This window comes from Mchenga conophoros, linkage group LG6 (genome assembly GCF_057382185.1).
Source record: "Mchenga conophoros isolate Kocher_MC1m ecotype Shallow Benthic linkage group LG6, M_conophoros_male_GT1.1, whole genome shotgun sequence".
NCBI classification, from domain to species: domain Eukaryota; kingdom Metazoa; phylum Chordata; class Actinopteri; order Cichliformes; family Cichlidae; genus Mchenga; species Mchenga conophoros.
The window spans coordinates 35,736,374-35,760,562 of NC_140531.1; the positions used below are offsets into that span (position 1 = coordinate 35,736,374).

General features: G+C 40.5%; 1 protein-coding gene across 2 annotated transcripts; it reads right to left on the reverse strand.

Moving 5' to 3' along the window:
- Positions 1-7,034: 7,034 nt before the first annotated feature.
- Positions 7,035-23,392, reverse strand: rgl3a (ral guanine nucleotide dissociation stimulator-like 3a). 2 transcript variants are annotated; one of them, XM_085277790.1, is made up of 18 exons: positions 23,282-23,392; positions 22,320-22,582; positions 16,212-16,492; positions 14,773-14,817; positions 14,443-14,612; positions 13,940-14,085; positions 13,516-13,827; positions 13,312-13,415; positions 13,119-13,203; positions 12,065-12,139; positions 11,402-11,488; positions 11,276-11,308; positions 11,038-11,159; positions 10,849-10,944; positions 10,188-10,323; positions 9,826-10,089; positions 9,459-9,573; positions 7,035-8,968 (listed from the first exon to the last, which is right to left on the reverse strand). In XM_085277790.1, the coding sequence occupies exons 2-18, from the start codon at positions 22,506-22,508 to the stop codon at positions 8,814-8,816; spliced, it is 2,415 nt and encodes an 804-aa protein (XP_085133916.1). In that variant the 5' UTR covers positions 22,509-22,582; positions 23,282-23,392; the 3' UTR covers positions 7,035-8,813. The 2 variants fall into 2 exon arrangements, with proteins under 2 accessions (XP_085133916.1, XP_085133917.1); XM_085277791.1 differs by lacking the exons at positions 22,320-22,582; positions 23,282-23,392 and adding an exon at positions 17,818-18,110.
- Between the last annotated feature and the right edge of the window lie 797 nt (positions 23,393-24,189).

Genomic DNA, 24,189 nt, shown 5'->3' on the forward strand with positions numbered 1-24,189 from the left:
AATTGTTAGCCAGGTTTGCGCACCATGATTAAGATACTCTGGAATGTGATGTTCATCTCTAACGTTCTGGTTTACTGATTATTGTGTAATATTTACTGAAGCACATCACAAAATACATAGTTTAGCCATGAGTGTGAGCAAACAGTATAGATGGGGGAAGTAAAACTCACAGGTCCACGTACAGTGACAAATGGTTCTTGGTACACATCCCTTCTAAATCAATAGAAATAGGATCTAAGGAGGACAAAGTTACAGCTTAAATTCAAGTTATGCTCACGAGAGCAGGTTTATTTAATAAAGGGAGTATTTTCCACTGATGTGCGTGGCAAAGAAGCTATATAGTGATATAGAAAAAGTGATTTTTTTCAGATTATTTGGAAGATATCCAGTTGATTTGCTTCAACGTGCTAATTTTCAGATTTATTTGAGAGTACCTTTCCACTCAAAATGACTATATCGTATCCCCCATTGCTTTAGAGATTTAATCAAGGTTAGGACAGAAAGGAAAAATAATAACAGACATTCATGGATGCATGAAAGTATTCAAAATCATGCAGCTGCAAGACTGAAAGAGATTGTAAGCCCTTTGGCACAGCATTTTATATTTCTGCATAAATTCATAAGAGATTTTTGAGCTGATAAAGGGAGCAGAAGGTAACTGAAAACTCCATTATTTGGCATTTCTGTATTGAGGAAATATTAAAAAGCATGCAGACCTCTATGATTAAAAGTTCATTTGATGATAAATTGGAGTCAGGGGGTTTCCCGTTATTGACTGACTCAGGTTTAAGTCTTTTTATTTAAGGAATGGTGAACTATCAAAGCATGATCTTTGCAAAGCAAATAAAAGGAATCACTAGAAGTTTTAAAAAGAGACTACTAATGTACTAATGAATGATGCCACCGTGGGTGAGCGTTTTCCTTATCGCTATCTCAGCTTTTTGAAACCAGATGTCAAAAGAATGGATCTGGCTGTGAAGCCGAGGAAGACTACAGGCCTGTAGCAGTAGTGGGTTGTCAGTCACAAAGCAGGCTTTCTGGACACTAATAAACTTCAAAATGTTCATGTTGTTTTCAGTATGGCTTGAATTCAGCAAGAACATAATCTTCAGGAAAGCGTTTAGTGAGAGCAAGAGAAAGGAGCCAAGGGCTGTTGTACAACTGTTGTGGACTTATTTTTGCAGCCCAGTGCATTTCTAATGGCCTTCTTCAGGCCATTAGAAATAATTCAGTCAGTAATTGAATACATTGATAATTCAATATACAATCAGATAAAGTGAAAGAGATGAAAAGATTAAAGAGTTTTGTCATCCTCACACAAAGGCAAGATGTGCAACGACTTCAGAAGTCATGAAGGAGCCCAGGGCAGCTTTGAAGAAGCTAAAGGCCTCTTTTATATAGGCTATTATCAATCATCAGTCCACCATCAGAATGATGCTTAATGATGGTGTAACCTCAGTTTTTACACTTTACTGAATAAACAGATGAGACAAAATTGGCTTTTTGTTTTAAATACAAGACATTACGTTTGCAGTAAAGCGTTATAACACTATCAAGCACTATCCACGTGCACCAAGACAGCAACACTTAGCGCGCGCACACACACACACACACACACACACACACACACACACACACACACACACACACACACACACCACTGTCAAGTAGAAGTCTTGATTTCACTCCACTAAACGTCTTTGATTTAGTTCATTGCAGTTCATTGCAGTAAACCATCAAAGATCACAGATTTGAAACGGTTAGTTTGGGGAAATGCCTCCAAGACAACAAAACAGAGGCAACAAAGGAACCAGAGACACAAAATTGAGTTATTACCAAAAATAATAAAATCTATTGTCCCTGTGTAAAAACAAAGGGAGACATAGACAATCAAAAAAAAAATTGATAAAATCAAAAGCTGAACAAAAGAAACTCAAATACAATCATGACAGAAACATTGGTACACAGGGAGTCACATCAGCCACCAAAAGAAAAGGTTCACATATGTTTGACCCTTTTGTATATGCAATATTGCATCTTTTCTTCTATAAAATAATCACTGAAAATATTATTTTTTCTTCATTTGTTCAAACGGGTTCTCTTAATGCACTTTTTGCACTTCTGATGATGTTTTAGGTCATGTCCATACATTGTGTTTGTTTTCTTTTGTTTTTGTGAGCTCTTCTACATTTCTGCAGTGTTTGCAAAAAAACTCACAATACAGTGCACAAAGCTGGCGATGTGTTATTTAACCACATAAATGCCCAGTCAGCATTCTCCTCACAGTCAAACTTTAATGGCGCTCCAGCAGCTCGACAGACTACAAACAACATGTTGGAGCTGGAATCAGTGAGGTAACCTGCAGTCATTTGTAGTTGGTTATTAAGGGATTAACCCCTTTGGATTAGTCTCAGCTATGTTTCCCATCTGTCCACCGTTACAGCACAGACCTGCTGATGCACGAGCTCTGCAGGACGCACGCTAAGACACTAGCAAAGCACATACACGCAGGAGAACACAACAAAAGACATATTAGAAATATGTCTCCATGAGCATGTGAGCAAATCTTTTCCAACTGACCTACTGTACTGTAAATCTACAATATGTGTGATCATACATGCACGGACACGCACACACACTGAACACATTTGCTCACGTCACATGCATGCATTCTGCAGACACGCTTATGAAAAATACATGCACACACTAATCTGTGATTAGCTGAGTGAACAGGAGACATGCAACTCATGTACACGAGAAGGTGGAATCAGTGGCGTGTGGCTTTGAACACAGCTGTCTCTGTTTAGATTAAATGTATAAGTATGTGACTGTGCTTGTGAGAAACTGTGCATAACTTTTCGTCTTAATGGGATTGTTGTTTAATTTAATTTATATTATTTAGCTGAAGAAAATCTAAAAGTTGAATATGAAGACCTGGGATTTACTACAGAAAACAGTGAGGTTATACATGTAGATATTTTCTGTGGCTTAGTTCGAAAAAGCCATTAAAGAAAACACTTTAGGTTATAGAGGATTTAAATGAATAATAGCTTTTCAGTTATGTGAGACCCCAACCTGAACAATTGCCTTACATGCATGTCTCTGTCACACTTTGTGTATTGTAGTTATTACCTAACTTAATAAATTACCCAATTCATTAACTTAAGCCAAAGGCTCATTAAACCAGATTAGTTTTGCTAGAGTCAGCAGCATCGTATGGGGATTTAAATAACTTTTTAAACATATAATGCATAAAAAATCATTTGTGCCATTTTAATAAAAAAATCTATTCATATTTTCATAATGTTTTAAAATATGTAACCAACCAGTAAGTGTCTTTAAAAACCCAACAAACAAAGCTGCTAATTAATGACTAATTTAATTTAATTTATTTATTTATTTTTGTAGATGACAACTTCTAACATGCATTCTGCTAGATACACACCAAAAAACGTCCAGGTAAAACATTTCGTTCTTAAAATAACAAATTTACAGCATTAGGCACAATTTAGAGTTGAATGCTGAATGCTTTTCATTCAAGCAACCATATTTGTTCTGTATTGTGACCCAGCAGGACTAATCTGAACTGACATGAAATAATATCCACTCACATGAAGCCACTTTACTATTAGTCACCCTGTCAGCTGATTCCACAATATCTGCAGAGTAAGTTCAGATGAGGAAAATGGCCTGAAGTGACCTGTAAAAAACGGACGTCATAAACAATCAATCAGTCTGAGGCGTCAGGGGCAGCGGAGGACAACAAGAAACCAAAAACCACAAGTGGGAAGAGAAAACGGCTCTGCCCTCAAGGGCCATGCCACTGATTATTTCAGTTCATCTTATTATTCTGCTGCTGCATATATAAAAAGAAAAGGCAGTCTTTTAACATGTTGATACAATTTATACTGTTTTTTTCATAGATAAAAGAAAGAGTGTAAGGGAGGAAAAAATTTAATCTAAAGTATTGTTAAGCTTGATAATCAGAGGAGGGGAATATATTTGATTCACAAACACCTCAGTAACTCTGAGCTTGATGCTACTGACAGTTTAAAATATGGAAATCCAACATCAGAGCTGTAGTCACAGGCAGCAGAACTGGCCAGACAGGTCACAACCTCCCACACATCTGTCAGTGTGAACTCTGACCTCCCACACTGCCTCATCAGAGTAAAGGGTGCAGAAGCAGAAGAATGACCTGCTTGACTAGACTTTCCTCATGTGTTCCTGCTGCTCTTTGGTTGTGGTTTTTGGACTTTTTTATTTTATTTTTATTTTTATTCTCATTTCAACTCAGTTTCCTATGAAACACTTTAAGCGAACACGTTTGATATTGCATCAAATGTAGGCCATGGCCAAGAAGTGTTTAACTAAAGGGTGAACCAGTTGTTTGCTTTTGAAAGGCGCCAAGCAACGCCTCAAAAGCAGTCTTTGTGACTATCGCCACCTAGTGGCCGCCTACAACACATCATTTATCCAGCAGGGTTACACTGTAAAAAACAAGCCTGTCTTCTAGAGCGCTAACCGACTTCCTTTGTCTCAAAAACAGTAACTTTCCCCCAGTTTAAACACATTTTAAGGTAGTTACATTTTTAACAGCCTATCTGGTTAAAAAAACCCACGAGGGGACATGCATTTAAAGGGCCACTCTAATGTTTTCCTTGTGTTGTAGGCTTCTAGCATATATACACTTCACAGTCACTTTATGTACACCTGCTCAAACGCTTGTTAATGCAAATATGTAATTAATCAATCCCATGGCAGTATCGTTTAGGCATGTAGACAAGCTCAAGATGATGTGCTGAAGTTCAAACTGAGCATCATAATTGCAGAAAAGGGTGATTTAAGTCTTGATGTCTTTGAGTCTTGATTTTTGCTGCAACAGCCCGATGGAAGGCCAGAATGTGCTGTGAACAACTTGAAAACATGGCTCTTTCCTACCTTTTGCCATTGGTTTTGGCCAGTGGTGGTGGTTTAATGGTGTGGACAATATTTTCTTGGCACACTTCTCGCCTCTTTGTTCAGTTGCACATCGTTTAAATGCCACAGCCTAGCTGAGTATTACTGCTGACGATATCTATCTCTTTTTGATCACAGTGTGCCTATCCACACGTGGCTCCTGTGAGCTGGATAATGTGCCACATCATGAAGCTCCAACTGATCATCTCCAACTGATTTCTTGAAGATGACTATTAGTTCATGGCCTCCACAGTCACCAGATCTCAATCCAATATAACACCTGTGAAAAGCGGTGAAACGGGAAATCTACAGTAACTGCGTGACGTCGTCATTTCAATATGGACCAAATTCTCTCTGCCGTGAATAAAGTCTGATACGAGTGTATCATGTCCCTATTGCCAGTCTTGGCAGCCAGGGGTCAGTCCGCCAGGGCCTCCGCTCCTGGCCGCCACCCGGCACACAATGCACCCGACCCCTATGGCGCCTCCTGCGGGTGGTGGGCCTGCGGGAGGATGGGCCCATGTCTCCTCTTCAGGCTGTGCCCGGCCGGGCCCCATGGACTAAGGCCCGGCCACCAGACGCTTGCCCTCGGGCACCCTCCCCGGGCCTGGCTCCAGGGCGAGGCCCCGGTAACCCTATCCCGGGCAGGGTAAACTGTTCCCTCGGTTTCCTTTTCATAAGGGTCTTATGAATCGCTCTTTGTTTGGTCCCTCACCAAAGTCTATGCCAGGGTGCTGGAAAGGAGAGTTCGTCCGTTAGTCGAACCTCGGATACAGGAGGAACAATGCGGTTTTCGTCCTGGTCGCGGAACACTGGACCAGCTCTTTATCCTCTCCAGGATACTTGAGGGTGCATGGGAGTTTGCCCAACCAGTCTACATGTGTTTTGTGGACTTGGAGAAGGCATTCGACCGTGTCCCTCGGGGTGTCCTGTGGGAGGTGTTGTGGGAATGTGGGGTGTCTGGCCCATTGCTACGGGCCATTCGATCCCTATACAACCGTTGCAAGAGCTTGGTTCGCATTGCCGGCAATAAGTCGGACTCGTTCCCGGTGGGTGATGGGCTCCGCCAGGGCTGCCCTTTGTCTCCGGTTCTGTTCATAATTTTTATGGACAGGATTTCTAGGCGCAGCCAAGTGGCGGAGGGCTTTCACTTTGGTGGCCTCAGAATCTCATCTCTGATTTTTGCAGATGATGTGGTTCTGTTGGCTTCATCGGGTGATGGCCTCCAGCTCGCACTGGAACGGTTCGCAGCCGAGTGTGAAGCAGCGGGAATGAGGATCAGCACCTCCAAATCTGAGGCCATGGTTCTCAGCTGGAAAAGGGTGGAGTTCCCACTCCGGGTCGGGGATGAGTTCCTGCCCCAAGTGGAGGAGTTCAAGTATCTCGGGGTCTTGTTCGCGAGTGATGGGAGAAGGGAGCCGGAGATCGACAGACGGATTGGGGCTGCAGCTGCAGTAATGCGGACGCTGCACCGGTCCATCGTGGTGAAGAGGGAGCTGAGTGTAAAAGCGAAGCTCTCAATTTACCGGTCGATCTACGTCCCTACCCTCACCTATGGCCACGAGCTGTGGGTAGTGACCGAAAGAACGAGATCGCGGATACAAGCGGCAGAAATGAGCTTCCTCCGAAGGGTGGCTGGCCTCTCCCTTAGAGATAGGGTGAGAAGTTCGGCCATCCGGGAGGGGCTCAGAGTAGAGCAGCTGCTGCTCCACATCGAAAGGAGCCAGCTGAGGTGGTTCGGGCATCTGACAAGGATGCCCCCTGGGCGCCTCCTGGGTGAGGTGTTCCAGGCATGTCCCACCGGGAGGAGGCCCCGGGGCAGACCCAGGACACGCTGGAGAGATTATATCTCTCGGCTGGCCTGGGAACGCCTTGGTATTCCCCCGGATAAGCTGGAGGAGGTGGCTGGGGAGAGGGAGGTCTGGGCCTCTTTGCTTAGGCTGCTGCCCCCGCGACCCGGCCCCGGACAAAGCGGATGAGGATGGATGGATGGATGGACGAGTGTATCATTTCTTCTGTGTTCAAGGAAGTCACACCATTAAAAATGGAATAAATTAAAACAACTGATTACAGTGTCACTATGACAAAAATCATTTTATTACTAAACATTTAACATCAGTTATTATGAGCAAATGCTTAGATGAAACTTAAATAAAGAATCTGCTGAAATAAAGTGTTTAAAAAATGTTCATACCGAACTTCTGATGTGCAAAAAAACAAACAAAGATGAAAACCTGCTAATTCATTTCCTTCATTTAATGCAGCTGCCACTCCTTTTGCTACCAACTTTTCACTTGATTTTTTTTTAAACCAGATCATAGAAGCTTTAAAATGAATGGGTGATGCAAAATCCTGCAAAAAACAACCCACCAGTGTGCAAAAGCTAAAAAACAAAACAAAAAATATTTTATGTCGTTCAGTGACTGAACACTTTTGAACTTGACTTAAATTTTCATCTTAGATGCATAAAAACATCTGGCTGGTAGTTTTCAGGAGGATTAGCCTCACAGAGTAGCTCTAACCTGCTAATTTAATTCACATGCTAGTTCATCCTTATTTTCACATACGAGAACCATTTTTCAGATTAATTTCATGCACAGTGATGCATGCAAACTGACTTATTATAGTAGGCCTGGTGGTCTATAATTACCCCAGATTACAGACATTAGTGACCATAAGCGGCACCTGAATAACAGTTTGGTTAGGGGAAAATGATCTGTGTGATGTCCCATGTAAGCATTAAAACTTAAAACAAATGCCACAATCCAGGCAAGGCCACAGACTATATAAACATACATAATGTGCATATTATCTTACTTAAAAAGAGTCCTTCATTTCACCGTAGCAAATTAAAAAAGAAACATAGAAAAAGAAAAGAGAAATAGCTTTCTTCGATCAAACAGATACAAAACTGAGTTGAGCTTATGAGAACTAAATGTTAACATGATTTCTACAGCACTTCATCAAAGACTAGAAAACATGAAAAAACATACAGACACGTTTTTACTACATCACCGTAGCTCTAAAAGCTGAATACTGAAACACTATAAATAATTTTAAATGACAAGATTTCATTAAGTTACATTAAAATATTGAAATCATTTACTACAAAACAAATGAATACTTGTTGCAGACACGTCCACATCAGGGTCAGTAGGTGTTGGTCTAAACAGAGCTTCACTCCATCCAATGCACTCAGCATGAGTAAAATTCAACCTCGATCTGTTTGGGAATCTGTGCTCATCATCTGAGAGCGAACATCTCATATTTAATCATCCTGACTCACTGTTCTTCCATTTGTTCTGCCGGGTTTGTGAAAGACAGCAGCCCCTGTTGCTCACGCAGCCAAACAGGCTGAGAGAAAAGTGTCATGTGTGCTAAACTGGTCACAGACAGAAGCCGCACAGCAAGTTAATTTTGGGTCATGACACAGGACTGCTTTGTAAGACCAGCTGATCCTGATATGTGTCATCTCCTGCGGTGAAAGCTGAAGAGTTCTTCGTGGCACCAATCCTTGGTGAGATTGCACTTTTTGTTACTCAGGTTATTCTCTGCATTCAGTCTTATGTATATCTGAACATTTCCTTCAAACTTTTTCAAGGAGCACAGGATCGCTTTTGTTCCAGTGCTGCTCCTGATGAATATTAAGCTTCGATGAGAACTTCTCCGGGTTATGTTTCAGTCGAAGTCTGGGAATCTCTGCTCTCGTCTGCTGCTACATAGTAACAATCTCATCTTGATAAGTAGATGCAAACAGCCACAGATGTGTCTTGAAGTGGTTGGTGCAGATAAACAGCTCCACTCTCGCTCTAAAAAAAGTGTCCTTCGATCCTTTCATTCAGACCAAATACTTTTCACCTTCCACGGCGGCACCTGGGCAGAGCTCCAGGGCTGGTTGAAGAGCCAAAATTTCTCCCGTGGCTCCTCCAGCGCTGGCGCAGGACAAAGTCATAGTTGGCAGTGGGGCACATTGCATAAAACACGTTGGCTTTGTCAGGTATCTGGAGCTCTGTGGCAAGAAGAGAAGTAAAGTACCATTTAGTTTTCTCCATTTGCAAGACTAATGCAGAAACAAATTTCCAATAATGTCTGCCCTTCAAGTCTATTTAAGAAATTAAAAGCTATTAAAATATTACAAGAGCAGGAGTTAGAATATATATATGTCATCTTGTGCTGAGGCTGATTTGCATTTTAATTTATGGAAAGCTGCAGACTGATGGTGAAACATATCATTGCACAAGTGAAAATGTTTCCTGCTTTCAGAGATTAAATATTGGTATATCGTTTATCTAGTTAATGCAGTGCACAGTTTAAGGTCACATTTCATGATTTATTTACTTTTTAGAACATACTCTTGTGTTTTTGCAAACAGCTAAAAGCAGAGGAGACACACAGTTTGAAAGTCCTCACTGATAAAGGTTCATTCTGTTCTGAGCAGGTTACACCAGCACTCAAATGTTTAGACTGTTTGAATTGAAGTGTGAAGCAGAGATATTCACCTTTTCCATTTTTGAGCACCTGGTAGAGGCCGAAGTCACTGCAACTGAAGTCCTCCATGTTGTGCTTTTCAAGAGCTCTCTGAATCACCTGAGGTGTGTGCTCCTGACTGGTCAGCTGGAGAGGAAATAACAGAGTCAACACTTCACATCCGCATTGATGCATTTGAAATTTGAACGTTGCGCTGAACTGTCACCTTAAAAGGAAGCTAAAAACACACCTAACTTTTTCCGTCAACACAAAGGGGGACAAGAAAGTTCATCATGTAATCCCGACACTACTCTTCTAATTTCTTATTTTAGAACAAAGTTTGCCAAAAACATTCTGGCTGACCTTTAAAGAGCAGATATACCAGATCACCAGACGTACCACTATGCTCTTATAGACGTTTCCATTGCTGACACACTCCACACTGACTCTGATGATACACGAGTCAGAAACCTGTTTGTTGTAAACAGGCAGCGCCCGAGGAGAGCAGCTGGATGATGATGAGGACGATGGGTCTGGGTTTAGCACCAGGGAGGGGGATGTGAGGTCTGGATGTGAGGAGCTGCAGGAGGATCTAGACAGGGATGGGGAGGAGGACCCGGAGGAGGTGCCTTCTGTGACGTTGTGAAGGGAGCCCGAGAACGACTGAGGGGAGAGAGACGAGGAAAGAATATGAATACAACATTTGTCCCCGGTAACCGTTATACTGTCTGACTATATACAGGAGTGTGGAGGTTTCATACCTTTAGTTTCAGTCTGAGGGGGGAGAGCTGAGGCACAGACAGGTCCTCCATGTCTGAACCGCTCGAGCCAGAAGACGACACACTGATCTGGTCAGCGTGGGTCTTCCTGACAGGAGTGTCGACAGATGTTCTCAACCTGCAAATGCAATTTGAGTTGAGCACTTCTGAGCACTTTAACACTTACAGCTTTCATTCAACTGACTCAAAAAGCTATAAACAGAATTTAAAGAGTGGCTATTATGATTTTCCTAATTTTGTGTCATATTTATAGTGTAGCAAAAGTAGATACTCATGTTAAACATGACCAACACTTCAAATCATGAGGCCAAAGTATATACAAGTGATCTCTGTGAGCCAAAATCTCAGACTGCAGACTGATCTACATGCTCAGATCTCTTGTTCTGCTCTTGGCTCCCATGAAGCCTCCTCCACCTGCTTTTTTAAAAAACCTTCTATTTAAGAGGAACAGCCAATCGGAAGAAAGCTGTTTTACAGAGAGAGGCATTAAAGCGACTGACTGGTCGTGTGTAAGATAAATAAGGATGACATTCTAAAGTTATGGAGTCAGAAATGAACACCCACCTTAACTAAATAATGTTCAATTAACTAAAATTGTAACCTCTAAAGCACCTAAAAATAAACCGACAGACTTTAAACTTACGCGGCGAGCTTCCTTGTGAGCAGATAACTGCTCCATGTGTTGGGAGAGCTGGGGCAGAGGTCAGCTGGAGGCTCCAGTCCACGAGACAGTTCATAGCTACAACAGACAAAAACAAATAAAATAAGGCATGATGGACTTCACCAAAACCTACTTCATAATGTATATGAAGGGGTTTTATGTGATTCTCACCTCTCCTGGTCTGTGAGCAGCGTGTGCGTCTGCAGCCAGGCGGCGATACGAGGGTTGACTGGAAAACGGTAGTGGGAACAAGAAGCTTGAAGCTGCCTAATCTGAGAAAGAATCTCAAATTCCTATAAAGGAAACAATAAAATACAGCAGAGGTTAAAATATAGAACAGAAAGAACAAGGCGGCATATAGAAATCTGTCAGTAATTTATGCAAGACACCACTAGGAGGCGACACCTACCCGTCTGCGTTTCTCAAAGTTTATGAGGCCACCCTGTGAACAAAAGAGGGAAAAATAAACAACCTGAGTTATATTGGATAATAGATCCACTGAAGTGCCATAAAGGCAAACAAATAAAGAACTCACGTCCACTGTGTCGTTCAACGCTGTGTCCAGCATGGTGAGGACTGTCAGGTAAGTGCCCAGGTATGGTACCACACCACTGCTGTAGTTCTAAGCACAAAAAAGCCAAATCCATTATTTAAGACTGAGAACATCCCCGCAAAATGAGCAGAAAAAAAAACTAGTGAGATTTTAAGACGGTGGTGAGCAGAGCAGAAGGAAACCAGGGAAAATGATATTTAATACGTAAGCAGGCACAGAAACAAAACAGCAGAGAGAAGAGCATCTCAGTATATAGACATCATGACTATGGGGGTATAAAACATTTTACACACAGCCACACCCAGACTGAGTAAACAAATGGACGTGGGAAATGCTACACACACCTCTTGGGTGTATGCATCTTTCCATACATGCAAACATTTGTGTGAGCTGTCAGTGCATTTAAAATTTCCATTAAATATATTTCTATTAAACAAGAAGTGGAACTTAGCAACATATCTAGAAACTGAGCAGGCAACTAAAATTGAGAACAAGTGATATTTAAGGAAGCTAAATTGATGATGGGGGGAAAAAATGACCTCTTTCTTTTAGTTTTACCAGCCTGCTTAGTTGACAGATTCACTTTTTTTTTTTAGGTGAAATCTAAAATTGAGGAACCAGAAATGATGATGAGTATCCTCTTACCATCTGCCTGGACTCCGAGCAGAGCCGGGGTGATTTATCAGCCGACATGCCACTGCTGTGTGGGTGAGTCCCATCCTACAGGAAAATGGAAATTCAGGTTTGTAATGTGAGATGAAAACAAAGTAGGCATGTTATATAATTCTTCCTGTCAGGGTTGAGGGCCTCCTAACAGGGTGCTGTGGGAGGGTACTTCTGAAGAACAAATGTGTTTAAAACTTGCAAACGAGTGTTAGACATGTGCACTCAACATATTAATAACCACTGAGTAGGACAAATGCCCAGGGAGTAACTTTTATTTGCAGTTTTATTAGTGTCAGCTAAGAACAATGGGCTTCTCTTTGTCACTGATAAAAGCAGTATCATTGAATACACACTCGTATCAGTTTCTTTCCACAGGGAAAGGCTCTCAGAACAAAAAGCAAAGTGGTAAGTGAACTGGACACACCTTTAGACTTGTGAATTAAATTCAGAAGAATATGTGACTCAACCATCAAAAAGGAGAAAGTAATTAATGAACAATAACAGGCCACTTGACAGGACTTCTCTATGAAGCTTCTCTATGAAATGATTAAGGACCTCCTTTGAAACATTTTAGTTTGAAAATGTGATCACGGAGCTGTGTGAGAATTCATGTGACTGTATTGGTATTCGTGGCTAGAATTTTAAGTAGCAGTACACTCTCTAGGCTAGTTTTTAAAAGGTGTTTCTCTGTCCATGTTTGTTTGTCAGGTTTTAATTTACCACAGTTTACATTTATCATCATCCAGCTGTAATTACAGACCCAAGAGGCACATATACAAGTAAAGCAGGTTTTATGAGAAGTCAAACAAGGCTCTTGTTGTACATTCCAGGAAGAATCCTGGTAATGTCTTCCTGCAGTGCATTCATTATTGTATTCCTTGATTCTCTGAGGACTGAGCTAAAGATACAGATACCCCGAAGGCAGTACAGTTCTGCCTATTTCAAGAACACTTGGTACTAATAACAGCTTTCTTCTCTCATCTTCGGTCCACGTTCTCCCACATGTGTATGTGTAGAAAATACATGTAGTTACCTCCACCAGGATCTCCCTGTTGGTCAGCACACAGTTCTCATCAGGAAAAGTCTCACAAAGGTGGTCAAAGGTGGCCATGCTTTCCCTGAAAACCCAAAATATTTATTACATAAAGATCGTTTCTTTTTCCTGCAGTAGTATATTCTTCTTTTGAGTGAAACAACCCTGTAATATAAATGAAATATTTGCTGACCTGCTGACAGCAGCCCATGTCTTTTTGAGGCGATACACAGCGTTGGATTGCAGGGCTGAAAGGATGGCCCTTAAAGAAGAGAAGTTCTTCAGCTCTCTGCACTCCTGCACAGATACAATAAGATTGTTAGTGTCTTTCTTGTGTCCTCATTTTGTTTTTGGATGGAAACTTTTTGTTAATCTCTAAATATTTTGTGATGCAAACCTGTGCAACAGCGATCCACCGCTCGATGACGCGTGCTCTGTGACAGGGGCTGGTGCGCAAGATGCAAGGTGAGCTCGGAGCAGAGGAGGGGTACAGGAAGTTAGAGGACAAAGAAGGTGACAAGCCAGGGGAGGAAGTGGAAGGGAGGTGCGGGGATGTGCAGAGGAGTGAGGTGATGACACTGTTGGTGACAGCGTTAAACTGGGAGATGGTGGCGCGGACCGTTGGTGCCAGGTTTCGGTTTTCTTTTTTGTCACGTTGGGACCAGACGCAGCCCAGGCAGTGGAAGGGCTCCACTTTGACAAACAGGTCCTGGGGGAAAAAATTGTCATAAGACAGGAAAAAATTAATGAGAAAAAAAAAAACCCTCCCACAATCACCCGAGAAACACAGAACTTCAATTTTTTATAAAAACGAAACCTACAGCGTCCAGTCTGGTCAGCTGCTCAGCCACTTCCCTCACGGGCAAGTCCATAAAGTTGTATTTGTCTTCATTCTTAGTGGACATCTCGGCTTCATCTACCTGCTGCAGTGATTCACTGCTGTGCTCTGACGCAGGCTGGCCGCAATCTGTCAAATACGCCAAATCATAAATGACATTAAAACGTGCAGCTCAATGCACACGTGAAGGAAAACACTCGTGAACCCACGGCGGTATTTGTAAATAAGGAGAACTGTTTCAGATGCTGCAAAAATGACCTTGTAAAAATCAACAGACCAATGAGGTCATTGAAACAAGTATCTCACAGGTAGCTTCCTTCTTTTAGATAAATAGCCAAGATTAGATTATTAGAAGTAATTAGCTTAATCTGGACCTGTAAATTAAATGATTTATTGTTGATATAAAGTCTTGAACATCAGGTTATACTAAATTCTTCTGATAAAAACTGATTCACACATTATGTATCTGTTTTTTGTTTTTTTTACCTTGTTCCTGGAACCTCTTGAGCAGGCCCTCTGCATGATGAACCAAACATCTGAAGCAGAGCCGATGTTGCATGTGGACACACAAAGTCCGGAGAGCCTGGTACTGAGGGGGCTCATTGAAGTCTTCGCTGTATTCCTCTAACCAAAGCCGGATCACTGGGACCAAGGTACTAAAGGAGATTCATGGGAGATGACGATTACTGATTGATTGTTAATTTTACTCCACAAGGTTCGTTTACATGAGACTTGATGATATCTGAGGAACACATGCATAATTTACAACAGATTAACTAAAAAACAAACAAACTTGTAACTGTTTTTTGTACTCACCTGTTCGCGTTCACTGAGTTATCCAGGTTTGTGACCGAGTCATTTCTGTAATCGGCAAGGGAGACAGGATTATGTATTATCACCACAGAAAAGGACAACATAGTGAGCGAATGATGACAGAATAAACCCTGTAAACAAGGAAAGTCCCAGGGTTGCAGCTTAACAACTGTTCATCCTGTGGAAATGTCCTGCAACACTCCAACTCCCTGCAGACACACCGTGTCCTTGTTACAGAGTGTAAACAGATAAATGCCCCCCATGGTGTTTAATAATGATATGCGTGCAGTAAAACTGGAGAATGGTGCCACGTTGTCGCATGTGCAGGAAGTTTTATAACAGGATCCTGTGCCTTTATTGCATGAAAGCAGGGAACAAAACAGAACTTTAAGAACCTTAGTGGTCACGGCACAGGAGCAAGTCAAAGACTGTGTAAGCTGGGTAAATTAATTCAACCCAACTTATGCAGTTAAAATATAGTTCTTTAAGAAGTTTTACAACAGCAGCAAAAGGCCACATCCTGTACAAAATCCTGTAAGGCAAAAGACGGAAAACACAATTCAGAGTTTGTTCTGATGGTGATCGCTTCTAAGAAATTTCCCAGGAAATCTTTTGCCACCAGCACTGCAGTCATGAGGGCGACTGTTTGACAAATAATATATGAACTCCACACTAGTGGTCACAGATCCATACATGATGTAATTAGCAAAGTTGAGTTAGAAAGAAAAGAGACATAAAAGTTTCTTTGAGCTGTGTTTGTTTTATAACTTTAGAACATCCTATTCTCCTCCTAATAGAAATTAGGAGGAGAATAGAATAATTTCTATTATCATCCTAACACATTGGTGTATACACAACTCCGAAATATGTACTTTGCAAAAGATTCCTGAAGGTATTTCCTGAGGCAAAATCAATAAGTTAACTGTAAATAGTTGCTGGGTGTGGAGGGTGTAGCCATGATCGTTTCACAATGGAATAAAGCTCGAGACTGCTTTGTTTAGTTCATGACGATAATACCTGTCATAGAAACCTGCTGAGGCGATGTAAACAGGCTGTTAAACTGCTCTGTCCTTTGGAAATTGATTTGTGCACTGGGCATGTTGTAAACCTGGTTATTACGCATGCGCTCCACTTTCATTTGTAAGCAGTGATGACCTTTTTAAAAGCAGCACAAAGTGGAATAATAAATAAATGTCAATAAGTTAGAAGGCAATTATTAAAGCCTTCTTATCTGTGGCTTCTGATAAGGAGCGATGATTAGGGCTTAACTGATTTCGTCTTTCAAATGGTCCATTTCACAAAAAATTAAGGCCTTCATCTGACTCCAGCTGTGTACATTTATACATGTTAAATCAAGCAGCAAAATTATCTCATATACGGGCTTACACACCAGCTGACAGCACCCTCATGCTTTCTGTTAACACAAGTCTATAAAATCTCACCTCTGAAACAGCAGCTCAATGAGGGTGCTGGTGGAGGTGAAGGCCCTGTAGGTGGAGAGGAACACTTGGATGAAGTCGGACTCCCTTTTCTCAGGGTCCAGTAGATGGGTAACCAGACGCTCCAGGGTAGCTGCCTTCAGCCTGCGCACCTTCACCGTGTGGTACTGGACGAAGCTCATTGGAAGCTCTCCCATGGTCGAGGTCGGCACAGGCTCCCTGCGTAGCGTGATCCCAAACACTGCCCCGTCCTCCTCCTCTTCGCCCCACTCCTGAACCGGGTCCTGCAGGAGAAAATTCAGGTAATGATCTGACAAATCTGGACCTAGCACATGAAATTTCTTCCTGTGTTCTGCTCTGGTCTTTGTGATTCTGCAGAGCCCCCAGAATTCATTCAGTGTATAAGAGAGAATAAAAAAATGTGATCTAAATTTGTTTAAAGCCTTGGAATACACAGATGATTGTTTCAAAATTAACTTAACAAATTCCATGATTTTATTTAAAAAGATCGAACTCTGCTTCGTTAAACTCACTGATGACATACGCACATACACACACACCTAGTGACCAATGACAGAAAATTTTGTTTTACTGACGTATTTGTTTATGCCAAAAAACATGGGGATGATTCATTGCACCTGACACAGTTGACTACAATTTGATGAGGAATTTGAAAGTCTTAGTTAGATACAACCTCATATTTCCTCCTCCAAAACTTTAGAGAAATAGTCAGATGTAATAGGGGAAAAAAACGGGCCATTGGTTTATTTTTACGTGTGACACAAAATTATGACATTTTGTAATGGAAAGATTAACTTAAAACTTATTTTAACATCAGATCTGAGAAAACTCCAGATGTCTCTAGATTGGAATTTTGTAATTTAGTCATATTAATGACAAACAACAACATTATAACATCTTTGACAGTCAAACAACAATGATGATTTTTAAGAGCATAAAAATTTACCACTCTTACTTTAAAAGGAATTTAAACAGACCACTGATCAGCTGAATTATTAATTATATAAGCTATGGAAGACATGTGAGATCAGGCAGTGAAACTGCAGAGCAACTCTTAAAGCACAAATAATTATAAATGCAGAAAAGACAACAATACTTATTTGATCTAGCTTAAACTGATCCAGCAGCCCTTCAAACTAATAACTATAACTCCAAATAGATGGTGTTTTACAAAGCCACAGACATTAGACAGTAACTGGGTTCCAAACCCCACAGGCAAACAATCTCAAACTTGCCACGAGATCTGGGTGTCACCTCATCTTCTAATACTCACAGACCTGAAATGAGGCTCGCTGATCCTGCTGGTAAACAAGCGTTATTTTGTGCATGCATGACAATAGGAGCAGAGCACTCTTTAAAATACTTGACACCACATGACAGAAACCAGTGTGCAAAGCATTGTGACACCAGCGCATACTCAACAGTGAATGAAACTTTTATATTTTCCCTGCACACCATAGAATCACGATTAAGTTCACATGAAGCTGACAACAAATGAAAACAACCAAGAATGAAAAAGCTGCAGTCAGATTCATGTGTTAACTTATAACTAATGCATGCCAGAAAGAAGATCGTTCATTTGACCTACCATGGATAAGTGCCATTTTCCCATCTTTATCCTGCTCTTGGGGTAAATAAGTCCTTCTGTGTGTAAACTCTCGTGGCAGTGGATTTTTAAGGATTCAATCACGGTCTTCGACACTTGGCTTGAGTCTGAAGTAAACCTGACACTTTCATCCTTCATAAATAATATAGCGAAAATGTCTCTTTAAAAAAATAATAAATAAATACAAAGATACGCGAGCACAACTTTCCAAACTGTCGCTTAACTAGAATGACGCCTGGTCGGGTAAAACGAATAGAAGTTATTTCGGTGGGCGGAGCTAATAAACAGGTGTGGGCCGGCTCAACACAAACAACCAATAAGATTAGCCAAATAAATAGCATCAGACGCTATCGTGCATATGTTAAGCCTGAGGTTGTGACTGGAAATTTGTTACTGATACTGGCAATACTGTAAAGGTTTCCAGCGCTGTTATCACAGCAGCATCAGCAGAGTAATATGATCACTGCTGTTTACGTGTGACATCAGGAAGTAAGGACCCCATCTATCCGTCTGTCTGGCTACTTTTTAAAAGCCGGATCCTCAAACTGAAAGCCACTCAAGTAAAATAAACCACGGAGAGTCACAAAGACATAATTACCCGAATGGTATTAAATTGTTCTATATTTATTTCTCCAACCATATAGAGTTTGCTGTCTGAGTTTCCAAGTCTCCAAAGCACACATGTCGGATAAAAATATTATTTTATTTATATTTTCATGAGAAATAAAGTGGAGTAAGAATGGTCTTAAAAACCAACTTGTTTTTGCATGAAACCTCTGTAACGATTTCATATTCTATCACTGATGTGAGTTTGACTCTTTAAAAGAGTTTAGACGAACCCAGCACAGCCATTACAGGTGAAGTCTGTGACTTCTAGTGTCAGAGATATCACATTTTGTCATGGGTTTGGCATGTTTGCTGGTCATAAATTTAGCCTCACCTCCCTCACTGAAGCCACCATGATGTTGTTATGGTCCAGCACCCTTCCTAGAATGGGAAGCTTGACTCCACAGTGCCATTTGAGTGTTAGTACCAGACACATAATGCAATGTGACGGCTTACAATATGTGTGGTAATAGTGAGTCATAGCTATATGTTTTTAAATAACTAATAAGTATAAGTAAGTATTTAGAAATGTTCAAATTTATATCACATAAAACTCATAAAACAATGATAATCGGCAACTACTGTGACATCTGCTGGCCATGGTATAAATAGTAAAAGATGGACTTGATGAAACCTTAATTTCCTTAACTATCATCTTTTTCAGTATGTCTTGACATATATTGGATTCTGATGCACGGTAACAAGAAATATTTTGAGATGGACGCACATGATCTATTGCGACAGCCCCTAAAGGGAACAGCCTAATGAAAAGGAGGAAACTTTTTATCATCATTTAATGATGGATAAAAAATTGTGCTATGTGGGAAGTTAACAGTTTTGGGGGCATGTCAGAAGAAGTTTGTGAACCTCTGTCTCAAAGTCTGGGTGGCCTTAATTGTAGAGCAAATAAAACTGAGACGCAGTAGAGGACCATCCAATCAGGGCGAGACTAAGAAACAGCATTTAACACTTCCTAATCATGTGAAAGAACTTCTCCTCATCCTATACTGTTTTACTGAAATACTACTACTACAATTTACTCTGGGGATTTTACTTTCTGTTGTTTATACATGAATATATCTGTGTGTACAGGTAGATTTGTGTTTATGTCTGGCCAAAACCTCACACTCTATTTAATTGGGGACCTTTTAGATTTCAGTGTTTTGAAAAGCATTACAAAATGCCACAACATTTATTATTTTCTAGACGTGCATTAAGTGTTTTGCCAAGATCTTGTACTGATGATGCAGGAGTCAGACCACTGTCTAAAGTCTTCTCCAGCATGTCCCAAAGACACTATATTCAGGCAGGGTTGATTTAATATTAAAGACCTGACTAACCGAAGCAAACACATCATAATACTGCCCCCACAGGCTTGTACAGCAGATGCTATTCATAAGGGGGAAAACCTCATTCAGCTCAGTTCTTATCCTAATGGGCCAGTCACACTGGAACAGGATAAATGTGGAGTCATCTGACCGTTTGACCTTTCTGTTGCTCCAGAGTCCAGTCCCTAGCAAAGTGAAAGTCTTTCCTTGCCAAACAGCCTCACTGATAAGCGGTTTTCTTAAAGCTAAACAGCTGTTTACCCCCAATCCATTTAGTTTGCTATGAGCTCTACAGTTTATTTTATGGTCTGTTTGGTTTTCTGATTGATGCAGGCTTAAAATCGGACACTTCTGAAACAGACGATCATCTCTTCCACGACAACAGGAGGCAGCTTCTGAAATTGTGGTTTTAAAATATTTTTTAAAAAATGTTTAAAAAGTTAGTCACTGCATCAGTCAGGGTTAACTAACCAGTTCCCACCCGAAGAATGTTAATCGCTGCAGTAATTATTTAATGGAAGCCTCCCACCAAATGATGACTTCTTGTTGGCCACCTACATATATGTAGGTGTGTATGCATATGTATTCATATATAAGAATGTGTATATATTTTTATTTTCCTTTTCTTATTTTTTTGTTTTCTTGACAATAAAGGCATCCAATTCGAGATAAACAGGGATTGTTTTGAACTGTGAATCATATAGACTCCAGTAGATACAGAGCTGTAAATAGACATAAACGCTCCTTTTAAACAGGCCCAAGTGCTTTCCACTTGCTTCATCTTCTTTGAGGAAATATTATTTTTTTGTTTTTGGAAAAGGTTAAGGGAAGATTGATCTTGCAAATGCAAAGCTAATTCTAGGCCAGTGTGAAAAAACTAGAAACAATGCAGTCACACCATAAAAGAATCCAGTCAGGACAGTTTTTCCCCAAGAGCTTAATGTCGTGTTAAAGGCGCGGTGACATACCACAAAGACAGGTCGTAGTTCTAAAAATATGTGTGCGATTTAAAAAGAAAAGGTACAAAACAGCGATAGGCATCTACGTATTAAAACCAAAGAAATTCTTTCATATGAATTTGGAGACAAACTGACAAATGAGCAAAACACAAGCTGAGCGGATGGAGCATCTTCAGTCAGGCTTCTGTCATTGATCATTAAGCCCAAAAGGAAGAATGAGCTTTTTGTTTGCCTAATGAGTTTCACTCTCATTCACTCTCACAAAGCCACCCTCTATTTCGAAAGAGGCTAAACAAAAATGTGGAGAAACAGAGGAAGGGGAGACCTCAATTACTTCTAATTAGACACAATAAATGGTGATGTGATGGCAGGCAGGCAACAAGTAAAACCCAGCCTACAAACAGTTAACGATGACTGCTTTGAAAAACACGCATGATCAAAAGGCTTTTTCTTTGGTCTGAAATGTGATATATTTTCTGGAGAGTCTAATGCACTGTAGTTCTTCCTTAGTTTTACTAAAAGGCTATTGTTAGTGATGACGTCATGACTGTAAAAACAACGGGACAATAGCTGAACTCACCCCACCCATGAACACACACACACACGCACACACACAGGACACAGGATTTTTAAGTAATCAGTTTAAAACTATTATATTTGACTTCTTTCTTAGATATCAGTAAGTTCTTGTTTTCCAGTTTTATCCCAGTCATCCATGATAGTTAGAAAGAATATTAGGTTTGGTTGTTGGCAACATTAACCTGAGATATAGGAACCTGTAACAGGCAACTTCTATTAATGTTTCACAATGATTCAAAGAAAAATGAACCTTTAATGAAAAATAATTAATTCCAGTTTGAAACTGATGGATCAGTCTTTGCATAAATAACTTCCTTTCTTCTCTAGAAATTGAATATATTTTGCTGGTTACACAAAACAAAGAATATGGAGAAACTTAAGTCTCCTGAGAGTGAACGGTGCTTTTCTAAAACATATTTTGCTAAATGGTGTGAACTATCTTAACAGTTAATCATTAATGAAAAGTCTTGCAGATCATTGTTTTTATCAGCTGTGGGTTATTACATAAACTGGCAGGGCTGGCAGGGCCTTGCCACTACACAGGACTCTTTAGCAATAATGGACTGTAAGTGCTTTTACAGCTCAGTGCAACTTTGTGATTGCAGAATCTAACAAATGTTATAGGTAATTCATTTATTTATGTTGTGTACTGGTTTTGTTTACTATTGCTTACAATCCAAATCTCAGTCAAATAAAAGTTGAATAAAGGCATATAAATCTCAAAATGTAATAATATTATAGATTATATTTCATGTAATGTTCTAGTGAGTCATATTATATAGAAATCATACCTTGTGTTTTCTATTCAGAAAATAAACGGCATTTTTGAACTGGGGTTACTGATGTTTTGGGTTAGTTTCACTATTGACTTTCAGGAGGTTCACCTGAACTATTTAGATGAAAATGTAAAACACAGTTGTTGACAGTGCACCAAGAATAGCACCCCACTATTGCATAAAGCTGAGCGTGACACCAGCCTTTTCTCAACATTGCTACAAAACTCCAAACTCACCTCACACTGTCCATCGGTGTCCAAAAACTGGAAACTCCTTAGCCACACTCCAGGCTCCGTGTTCATGTGAACGCCCATGCACTGACTCTGCCTCAGCCAAAGCAGCCTCTTCATCCTGCCAACCCTGCTGCGGAGGCTGCGGGGTTCCCCGGCATCACTGCCTCCACACACAGGCAGGATGGTCCTCATGTTTTGGCTCTGTGCCGGTCACGCTACAGGCCCACGCACACCTCGTCAGACCTCTCCCACACCTGATGCCTCATCTGTGTCATGGAGGAGAGCGTGAAAACAACCACCACACATTTACAGTCATTTAAAGTTTATTCTAGAGCGGCTAACACTGTAGTACTGCTTGATACCTCTGATATCCAGCCATTTTAAAATCTATTAAACAGACCAGTGCTAAAAACTGGAATAACGGTAGCTGAATAAAATCATATTCAACAGAAAACAGCACTGCACTATGACATAAAACATTTTAATTTGATTAATTCACTTCTTAATGAAATACATCTATCTGTTCTTCTATAGCATAAAAAAACAGAAAGAACTATAAGAAAGCATTAAGATATGGGGCATTTATCTTGAATTAATTTAAGTTTAATAAAATAAAACTGACCCAATACTGAGTGTATACATGAAATGCGCCAGTGTTTGCTTTGTTAAAATGACACTGCTTACATTTTTGGAATCATACTGATTTTTTAAAAGCTGCCTATCTTCTATTAAAAAGGCTTTTAATGGGCACATAAGACAATAAACAAAAACATGAACACTGAGTGACATATTACTTTCATTTTGACCATTCAATATTTCTCTAATAAGGTACAAAATTAACATATTGAAACACCTGCAAGATGCAGAAAATGCGTCGGCCACAGAATCTCCAAGAAAAATCTTCATCAGTCTGATATTAAATACGATCACATCTACACAAAGCAAAGAAAACGACAGTCACTTACTGCTTCTCAGTAATCCTTGTTCAGAGCTGCACTTGTCCAACCAGAATACTCATTTAGAGCAGTGTGAAACTTGCAAGGAAGAGACTCTGGTATTTATCACCGAGGGCTGATTGTTCTTTGTGTTTGTGGGTGGATGATGCCCTGCGCATGTACGTACGTGTGTGTACGTGTGTGTATGTGTGAGTATGTGTGTGTGTGTTGGAATGGCCTCCTCCTTGTTTGGCTGTACTCTCTGTGATATGTAATTATATCCCATTTTAATCGTTTCTCACAAAAATTCACTGCCTTCTTTTCCCCCCCCTCAGCCATGGATAGAAATAAGCACCTCTGCTGCAGAAATGTAAAAAAAAACCAAAAAACGTGCCCTTTTTTTGTTAAACAGTGCAAATTGCCATGAATTCATTTTGACTGATGAGAGTTTGGTGGTAAAATGCCAAGCCCTTAAATAATTCTTCTTACCTAGGAATGTATTATTTCGCATTTGAAAGGCAAGGCAAGCATGCAGTCACACCTAAAGCCTCCACTAACAGCTGAGGCATGTTCAACAGAAAGCATTTTTGGCATAAGATGCTGAAGAATCGAGCCTACACTTGTGGCAGTGATTCAAATTCTGCAGCAGAAGGAGCATGCCTGTCTCCTCTCACGAACTGGTTGGTAAAGGCAAAAAGGCAGCGATAAAGCAGACATACATGTGTAGATTTCAGGAAGCTGAGGAGACAAGCCCCCGTCAGAAATTTAGATTCTTAATAAAATTAAGGAAGCAGAGGAATTATTGAGAAGAAATGGGCAGTGCAGGAATGGGCATCTCTTTTACTAGAAAATATGAATTCTGTGTTTATAATGCAGCGCTTTTTGGTAATAAACATCCTTAAACACACGCAATGTTGTGATGTCAGTCAGCAGCTGTA

Bases quoted from the DNA above. Each gene is read 5' to 3' on its own strand.
- rgl3a (XM_085277790.1), bottom strand. From the start codon at position 22,508: ATGAGGACCATCCTGCCTGTGTGTGGAGGCAGTGATGCCGGGGAACCC. The intron at 14,613-14,772 runs GTGAGTACAAAA...AATCTCCTTTAG, and splicing joins AACTCAGTGAACGCGAACAG to TACCTTGGTCCCAGTGATCC. The intron at 8,969-9,458 runs GTGAATATCTCT...TTCTTGCCACAG, and splicing joins GGTGCTCAAAAATGGAAAAG to AGCTCCAGATACCTGACAAA.